Raw genomic sequence first — 9517 nt, 5'->3', positions numbered from 1 at the left:
TTTACATCTTAAAGTCTGTGAGTACACAGACTGTTCATCTTTAATATTGAAATATCAGCGAAATGAATTACATAACAAGCACAGCTACAGTATTAACTCCAGGACAAATCCATATGAAGAAAAAATAAAAATACAAACTTTAAATTTAAAAAATGTACAGAAATTACAGAAAATCATTTGAGTTAAAATATCTGAAAATGGATTTAACAAGTCAGAATACCTAAGAACAAAATGTACTTGGCTTGGAAGTTGGTATTGACACATTTATACACACCTGATGCCATCATCATTATATACATGACATTTCAATGATACTGCAGAAAACTGGTTAAGGTTTGACTTGGCGGTCATTCATTTTGTGTTGCCACAAAAGAAACGGCCACAGAACAGAAATAAAGACAATGGATGTTAGTTGTTCTCTGGTTCTCTGCTTTGTTGAGCTCTCAACTTGGACAAATTGTCATGGTCTCCTTATACAAACATAATTGTCATGATCTCCAAAGACCAGACATCCAAATCAACAAGTAAACAATTTACAGGTGAAAAGGGAAAACCACATGAGAACTAAGGCTGGATATGTGCTGGTTTAAGCCTTTTTTCTTACCAACTCACAATGCATGATGGCTGACATCATTAAAAAAAATCATCAGATGTTAGTATCAGCCACAATTTTAAACTTTCTTTTTTTATTTTACAGCAGTGCCACGAGTGTTCAGTGATGGCTTCAAGTCCAAAAAAGTCCAAAATATGTGCTTTTTTGCATAGTCTCAATGCAGTTTGTGTTTCCTTTTCTTGTGTTTTTTGTCCTTCTTCTTGCTGGAACATTTAACACAGAACCACTGCTGATCCTCAGGAGGGGCTGTAAGGATCCCAACACAAGGCCTGTGCAGACAAGAGAAGAAGAGGGTTCAGGTTAGTGAAAAAGAATAAGGAGGATCTATTGGAAAAATTAGTGGGTAATCACCTGAAACTAAGAATTGTATTTTCGTTAGCTTAGAATGAGCCCTTAATATCTACATAGGGAGAGGGAGCCTTTCACCTTTTTACGCTACCTGAAGGCCACTGTAGGCTCTACTACATGCTTGGAAAGGGAGAGGTGAGGGAAGGGATATTCAGTTGGTTGCAATCTGTAACCTCACCACTAGATGCCACTAAATCCTACAGACTGCTCCTTTAAAATGGGGAAGAAAACTGAAGCACCAACTGTTAATCAATGTCTGAAGAGGCTGTCAAGAAGCCCGGCCACGGAAAAGCTGACATACACTACAACTACAGATATTCCAAAAAATATAGGGATGCTCCATGGATTACTTGGAAACTATCTAATTCTGTACTTTATTATTTATTTGTTTTAAGATTCTTTTTTGGGCCTTTTAGGCCTTTATTTATTTAGGACAGCTGAAGACGTGAAAGGGAAGAGAGAGGGGGAATGACATGCAGCAAAGGGCCGCAGGGCGGAGTCGAAAATGTGGCAGCTGCGTTGAGGGGTAAACCTCTATACATGGGCCCCTGCTCTAGCAGGTGAGCTACCCAGGCGCCCAATTCTGTACTTTCTGAGAATAAAATTAAGCCTTTATATCACAGTAGTAAGTATATTTTTTTTTATGTATGCATCTGTTTGTTTTGCTTTTTATGACCGTATTTATTACATTTAACAAGCCTGGAATATTTCTAGAGTTCCACCTGGACAGCTTTGGAAGTGGGACAATTGATGAAAAATGACAAATAAGAGACCAGAACTGGAAGATTAATTATTTATTTGGAAGCATTATAGTTTCCCAGTAAGATATAATGACGCTGGACAAAGGGTGGAATGGGCAAAAGCTGTGTGGCGACCAGCTGAATTACAGTTACATTAGGTAAAGTGAATGTACTGAACACATACCAACCCATCAATTTTGTATACCATTACAACCCAAACAGGCACAAAAACAGACCAGCGAATTAAAGCTGTAATTGATAGTAACAATTTAAACCTAACTGTCAACTACGCAAAACTATAATCTTACAACTTCTTGAATCTTGAAAAATTAGGAAATGTAATGTAATAAAAAGGAAAATGTAAGGAAATAAGTCTCTTACCAATGATACCAATCATCACAGTCATCACATCCTATCATGGGACTGCCATCATCAGCTTTGTTGCATCCAGGACAAATCCAGATCTGGTTACCCCATTCATCTCGGATCTAATACATATAACAGAAAGCATTAGCAACACATTGCTCAATAACAAAATAGCTATTACATAAACAATGCACATTAGTGAAAAAAAGTGGCAAAAGATAACATGAATGACCATATAGTTTGCTTTATCTTAGGTATAATTAATTTACTGTTCATCTTGACTCAGGATAACCTGTTAAAGATGAAACACACTGCATGTACTTTATAGATACGGTTATCATATGAACCAATTATCAATAAACAAAAGTAGGAGCACTCACCACATAGGTACTGACAGTCTCAGTTACTACGCTGCGGACCGGTGTTTTGAAGGATGCGGCGGGAGAGAGCATAGGGGCAGGGGAGAGCAACGACGAAGGGGCAGGCGCTGGTGGAAGTGGAGAGGGAGCTGGGGGCAGAGTGGGTACGACTGGGCAGAGTACTGGGGTTGGTGGGGGCGTCCGAGGGCGATTCCCAGGTCCAGACTTGGCCGCGGGGGTCTTGAGTGCTGGCGTCTTGGGCTCTGAATTTGGAACCACCTTGCTGATAACACTAGTGACAGTCAGAGATAAATACAAGTTAACACAAATAGGAGGCTTTCCTATCTCTATGCAAGCTATATAATGCAACAAATATAAATGTCAGAATCATTTTAAACACTAAGTGGATGAAATATGTAGTAATAACACCATTGGAACATGCTTTTGAATCTTAGTGTTTTAATATCTATTTGTTTTAACTGGGTGATGTCTAATTTGACTTATTTTTTAATATTTATTAATTGATTTCAAGTTCTGCTTTGTATACCTCTTTTTTTCTATTTTAATGCATATTATTTTTCTTCGGTATAGAGTTTATTTTGTTTTTTTACATGCACTCAGGTCTACCTTAAAAATAAGATCTGGATCTCAGCGGGACATTTTTTTAAATATAATAATATCAATAAAATCCCTGAGTTTTGATATATGAACCAAAACATTACTTTTTTCAAATACTGTGTAATATAAACATGCCTTTTCCTACAAAACCCCTTTTTTATGTAACAAAAGAAGCCAAACCTTTTTCAAATTGTAAGTACAAGAGCTTAACTAACTCTATCTTATATAGAGCTATCTTATAGGGGTGGGAATCACCAGAGGCCTCACAATACAATATCATCACGATATTTATGTCACAATACAATAATGTTGCGATTTTAAAACATATTGCAATATTCTGCAATATATTACCATTTTTCCAACTTCAAATTATATCATATACAGATACACCATATCAAATGATGTCCCCAAAAGGAAACTTTGTCAACATCTGTTTTATCTAAAAAGATACTTTTCTCTGTTTGTTCATCTCACTTCAATTGTATTTGCTGCAAAACGGGATTGTCAAGCAGACAAACTGACCAACACATACATGATAATAGATCGATACTTGGTGTCTGTGCATCGATACAGTATTGCCACAGAAAATATTGCAATACTACGCTGTATTGATCCCCCCCCTTACTATTTTATCAAAAAAGTAAATAAGACTTTGGATCTGAACAGGCATTTGATGGAAGCTTTATGTAGGCTACAGTTTTCAATACTGATATAATAATGACAGTGATAACAATATATAATGCTAAAAAAGTTTGATACCCTGCCCTAGTAATATGTGTCATGATAATACCACTGCAGAAACAAACATCTTCAAAAAATTTAAATAGAGCAAGTATAAGAGAAGCTCGCGCAAACCTGCAAAAGGGGCAATCAAAGAAATATGACCAGAAATATCACTAGAAACATTGGCTCAGTGCTTACATTTTGTCCTGGCCTGCCCCCACCCTGAGCGTCAGTCTGGGGATGACTGGAGATGGTAGAGCTGCTGGAGTTTCTACTTTCACCTGAGGAAACAGGATGGGTAAGTATCAGTGACACTGTAACACAGACACATCATGACATACCAAACAAAAAAAGTTACCTTCTCCAATCGAATTCTCTCTTTTTCTTTCTCCTTTTCTCGTTTTTCCTTTTCCCTCTCCTTTTCTTTCCGCTTCTCTTCTTTCTCCCTCTCCTTTTCTTTGGCCTTCTCTCGCTCCTTATCCTTCTCCTTGTCCTTCTTTTTCTTTTTCTCCTTCTTGTCTTTCTTCTTGTCCTTCTCCTTGCTCTTTATGTCCTTATCCTGGAGGATCGGGGCCAAAGGAGGAAGCATGGAGGGGATGCGCAGGCAGGCAGAGGGGCTGAACAGTTGTGGGATTTCACCCAGAGCAAAGGGGGCTAACGCAGATTGCTTCTGCCTGTCGTCCTTGCTCCTGTCTTTACCCTTGTCCCTCTTATCTTTGTCCTTTTTACTTTTTTCTTTATCCTTCTTTTTGTCTTTGTGTTTCTCCTTCTCCTTCTTAGGTCCATCTCCATCTCTGGTTTTTATCTTGATGGAGCCCTCAGGCAGAGTAAAGTCTCGCTGAAGGAAGTGCTCATCATCCTTCACTCCAAACTCCTTCCAGGGCATCTTGCCATCCTTGGAAAAGTCTTTGTTTTTATCCCTGTTCTTATCCTTGTTCTTCTCTTTCAGCTTGCCCTTATCCTTTTCTCGGTCTTTGTCTTTCGGCTTGTCTTTCTCCTTCTTCTTCATTTTAGTTTTGAGCTCCTTCTTCAGCTTTTTCTTGACATCTACTGATGACACAATCTTGTTCTTCTCCTCAAACACCTTGAGTAAAGGTTCAGGAGTAGGTGGGGAGGCCGATCCTGATGAGACACAGTCTCCTTGGTTCGGTGGGGGAGCGGACGGACCTCCCTGGTTGACCTTTCGGATCACCTCATTGATGGAATCATCCATAGTCCAATTTCCTAGGCCTGCGTTTGCCTGTAGGTGAAGTGGTGTTGATGTGTCTTTTACAGAGATGCTTCCCCCAATCAAGAGTTTAGGTGTAGACGGCTCCATTATGGTCAGCCTCCTGGGGCTGGAGAATCCATTGCTATCTGAATCAGAACCCGAAGAGAAAGCAAAAGGATCAGGCTCCCGCTCAGCACAAGCTCTGGCAATCACAGCATCAATGGAGTCATCGATGGCTGCATTATCAGGCTCTAGTTTCTTGAAAGGGCCCTCAGCTAACTCCCGGTCCTCTATATTTTGACGCATATGGATGTTCTCTTTGCCCATTCTCTCACTCAGCGCAGACAGCGGTAGCTTATGCACAAGATCTGTCTTGCTCTGCGGTTGGGATGCTTTGGCTGAACCCACCTTTGGGCTCTTGGGGCTTTTAGGACTCTTCATCCTCCCTGGGGATTTCTTCTTTTCCTTAGACGGTTTTGGAGAATGGATGGGACTACCACCCACCGGAACAGGAATAACCCCTTTAGGGGACTTAGTCCGTTGTCTGCCAGGGGATGAGACCTTAGGCTTTCTTCCTGGAGTGGTGAGGCCCTTTTGATCAGAGTGTTTTGGTACTACCGGCTGAGGTCTGAAGGAAGGCAGGGCTCCAGAAGGCGTTTCAGGTGACAGGGGGTCAAGGCTATCATGAGAGGGCAGCATACCTGGAGGAACACGTTGAGGGTTGAGAGAGGTAAGGGGCTCCCTGGGCTCAACCCCCCATTCTGGACTGACGCCAGGGCACATGCGTGGTCTCTTGGAGGTAGGCATCATGCCCATAGCGGCATCAGGACTGTCCAGGTGCCTCTTCAGTGGGTGGTTCTCATCGTTGACCGTCTCATCTACGTCCATTTCCTCCTCATCCTCTTCCAGTGCCACCTGCATAGCTTCGGCTGAGGTGCCCATGTCAGCAAGGACTTCTTCCTCCTCCTCTTCTATAGAGGAAAGGGACAAAAAAAAACAATTGAATGAATGAAAAAATTGTCGAGCAATGTTTTCAAGGATTTCAAGGATTCTCACAGCCACACCTGTTTTAACACATACAGGTTATTATGGTTGCCCATCCAAACTGATTGGCCCTGACCCAAATATATGGTTTTAAAAACTCATTTGGCAGTTTATTAGGTAAACCTTGCTAAACAGCAGTCTAATATAACTCTACCTTTAGTTAGATTATAATGTTCAGCTTTTGTTGAAACTGTATAGAGGGATAATTCAACTTTATGATCATTTTAAAAAGGATGTAGTTTGTGGTGCTACGGAATTTTATTGTCATGCTGAGAGGTGTTTTTAGTATGAAGTCTCCCCTCATTACTTGAAATGGAGTGGATAAAATATTGGGAAAAAAAAAAAGTGATCATTACAACCATAATGAACATAGAATAAATTGCCGTTTTAGCTATATGTACCCAAAACTGGAACATGAGTGTGTATTAGTATAATGTATTATCTAACTGTGGATTAATTGAAGACATGTTGTCTACAAAAAAATAGGCCCTAAACTCAACCTGTGGAAAACAATAATCCACGCACACTCTGAGATGTGCATATAGTCATTATATGTACTGACCTTCTTGTAAGGAGACCAGGGGTGGCATGTGATCTGGAATGTAATCCTTCCTTTCCTCTGCATCTCGGGCTCCAGGCTGGGGAAACTGCAGGACGTTGTTTTTGCTGACAGGAAAGAGCGCCGTTTGTTGGGCGAAGGGCACAGGCTCTAGGTTGTGGACGTAATCCTCCAGTTCACTCAGACTCACCCCCAGCAGTCTGAAAGCCTGGCTGACATCATCCAGGACTGGATCTGTTCTTCCATCTGAAATGCAGCATCACAACATGCCATTAAATCTCAGCGCTGACCCTCTGCATGTCTCTTGTTCACTAAACTACCCTGTCAAGGTTGATAATAGCCTGGGACAGAAGTTGGACTACATACTAGAGATTGTGAGGCACATACAAGGAGGTGCCCTGACTGATGTTGACATTCAACCTGAAGCAAAAAGTAATGCTCAACAGGTCCAAGGCTGCTAGAGTAAATCTTTCTTTTTTACAGACACGATTACTTCGGTAACTAACGTGACATCGACTAACATAATGTGGCGACCACAGATGGAAGGCATCATGATCATAGCCACAAAAACATGGAAGCTAACGTTACTTAGCTATGTAGCTACTATACTTTTTGACACATCAACCTTTGCTAGGGGGCGCCAGCTACATATCTAGTCAACAACAACGTGATCGACTACTTCAGCTTTATGGGTTGAAAAAGTAATCAGGGTAACAAACGAAGCACTTACAGAGCTCAGAGTACCGATGGCAGACCCTGGCCAACTGCTGGATGTATCGATGCAGCACATCGGACAGCTGATCGCACGCAGTGAGCTGAACCGCATCCCAGCCCAGAGCCTGGCAGATCTGCGCCACCGAAACACGCAGCAGCGAGCGGGCATAGCTCTCGCACATCTCGCTGACTTTGTTACGGTATTAATCCCGGTCAGTTCCTCTTCCAAAACATACTCCCAGTCTTCATGTTTCACGGAACCCCTTAGGGGCTTGAGAAAACCCGCTACCGCGGTTAATTTGGGACATCTACTTCAGTAAATATATTGGCGCTTTCGCCAGAGTCGCCATCTTGATTCCATCGATAGACCCATCCTCGTCGCTCATGCGCACAAATCAGCGTCAGCCTACACGGCTCTGCTGTGTTCGAGCGGTTCGTCAACGTCTGAAGATGCGCAGGCACTCCCTACCAAGTAGTAACGTTAATTCAAACTGCGGTAGTTGATCTGTTGGACCGGTAAAGTGTCCACCGTAGTCATGGCTGTAGAGGACTGGCCCTGAACGTTAACGTACAAAACACACCGACCATTAGTTAGTTTCGGTTTTCGCTTCACATATCCGCTGTGTCACACTGAAGTTGGAGATAAAGACTCAACGATTTATGATTCAGATTGATTTACTTTGATGCATAGGTAGACTAAAATTGATGCGACGGCAACAGTTTAGTTCAGCTTCTAGCTATTCAAGGATGTTTTGTAATTTTAACGTAGGCCTACGACCTATATTTTTAATTAAATCTTTGATTAAAATCGGCAAGAGAGTGGGTCCCGTTCGTCACTGGTCCCGTTTAATTTCCTGTTGTGTTTTCAAGTATACAGTAGCCTAAAGCAGGCAGGGATTTGGATTTGGTAAATTATTGGGCTACTTAAATTTGATTTGATCTGATTTATAGTGTCTAATGGTCGCCGTCGCAGATTGATTTAACTGTTGTTAGATTAATAGTTAGCCTGCCTACAGTGGGCGGTCTGATCTGGATTAAAATCCAGCCAATTTTAGCTACAGTGGCAAAATCCTACTGCAACAAACTAAATATCTCAAAAGTCTCAACTAGGGTTGCTTGTAGAAGCTGTGTAGAGGTGGACAAAAGTAGGAATTCAATAAGTAAACTATGTAAAATATTTCTGAAAGTCTTTTGACTCATCTGATATTTTCTGTAGGCCTAAAACGTTCCTCAGAAATGTTTTGTTGGGGTTGCAATCCTTCATCTGTTCCCTTATTTCCATTCATTCCAGGTCCTAACTTATAGTGTTTTCAAGCATGCTCGTTTTTGTTTCATTTTATTTACAAGATAAATCATGTCCCTTTTTCAAACAAATTTGCAGAACTGCTCCTATTCACTTCCCCAACCTGAAGTTTTAATTGGAGAGGGGAAATATGACCTAAACTTATTACCAAATAAAGGAACTCTTTCTCATTGGTTTGAATCACATCTTAAATAATAATAATTATTTTTATTTTGTCTGTCAGTCTTTTTAAACAATTTTATTTGGTTGCAGTTTTAGGATAAATAATGATCATCAGTGTTTTTTATTTTATTTATTTGAAGTCAATGCATATTCTTTTATATTCCGTTATGGTATGTGTAGTTATTTTATCAGTTTTACATTATCCTTATGATCATATCTACAAATTATGTAATTCTATAAAGTCTGACCTAATGTTTTGCAACCTCTGTACAATGTGCTGCTGCTGTCCTGTCCAGGACACTCCTCTCAAAGAGATTTATTTTATTCTCAGTGAGGCCCTCTCCTGGTAAAAGTTGTTATAATTTCCCATTTTATGTTTTATGCGTCACTTTACCTACAAACAAATCATTTTTCCCCACAGTAGACTAAATAGTTAATTTGCTCATTTATGTTTATTCCGTATACAGCAAGATGGAGGCCATTTCATCCTTCCTTTGTAAACAGCTGTGGGCCTTATTTCTGTAAGGATGGTCAGAGTGGGAACACATGGCACAACTCAACTCGCTCTTTTTTGCTTTTCCATGAGCAAAAGTTGAGGATAGTACCAAACAGCATATGTACGTTTATGTATGTACATCTGTATGAAGGCTATATTGTATTTACGTGTATTTTTTATCATATATGTGAAGCACTTCGTAACGGTGTGTTGTTTTAAAAGAGCTTTATAAATAGAATAATAATAATTATTATTATTACAA

The 9517-nt window shown here is 40.4% G+C and overlaps 1 protein-coding gene across 1 annotated transcript; it reads right to left on the bottom strand.

The window, feature by feature from the left end:
* Positions 1-7974, bottom strand: taf3 (TAF3 RNA polymerase II, TATA box binding protein (TBP)-associated facto). Its single transcript, XM_028586367.1, has 7 exons — positions 7311-7974; positions 6584-6826; positions 4126-5948; positions 3966-4048; positions 2448-2718; positions 2083-2189; positions 1-882 (listed from the first exon to the last, which is right to left on the bottom strand). Exons 1-7 carry the CDS (start codon positions 7474-7476, stop codon positions 768-770), a joined length of 2808 nt encoding a protein of 935 aa, XP_028442168.1. The 5' UTR covers positions 7477-7974; the 3' UTR covers positions 1-767.
* Between the last annotated feature and the right edge of the window lie 1543 nt (positions 7975-9517).

Source organism: Perca flavescens, chromosome 8, assembly GCF_004354835.1.
Source record: "Perca flavescens isolate YP-PL-M2 chromosome 8, PFLA_1.0, whole genome shotgun sequence".
NCBI classification, from domain to species: domain Eukaryota; kingdom Metazoa; phylum Chordata; class Actinopteri; order Perciformes; family Percidae; genus Perca; species Perca flavescens.
The sequence above is the reverse complement of the archived record's forward strand: the minus strand, read 5'-3'. Positions and strand labels throughout refer to the sequence as shown.

Excerpts from the sequence above, each read along its gene's own strand:
- taf3 (XM_028586367.1), bottom strand. The coding sequence starts at position 7,476 with ATGTGCGAGAGCTATGCCCGCTCGCTGCTGCGTGTTTCGGTGGCGCAG. Across the intron at positions 5,949-6,583 it reads CCTGGTCTCCTTACAAGAAG|AAGAGGAGGAGGAAGAAGTC; the intron begins GTCAGTACATAT and ends TTTCCTCTATAG. Across the intron at positions 4,049-4,125 it reads AGAGAATTCGATTGGAGAAG|GTGAAAGTAGAAACTCCAGC; the intron begins GTAACTTTTTTT and ends CTGTTTCCTCAG.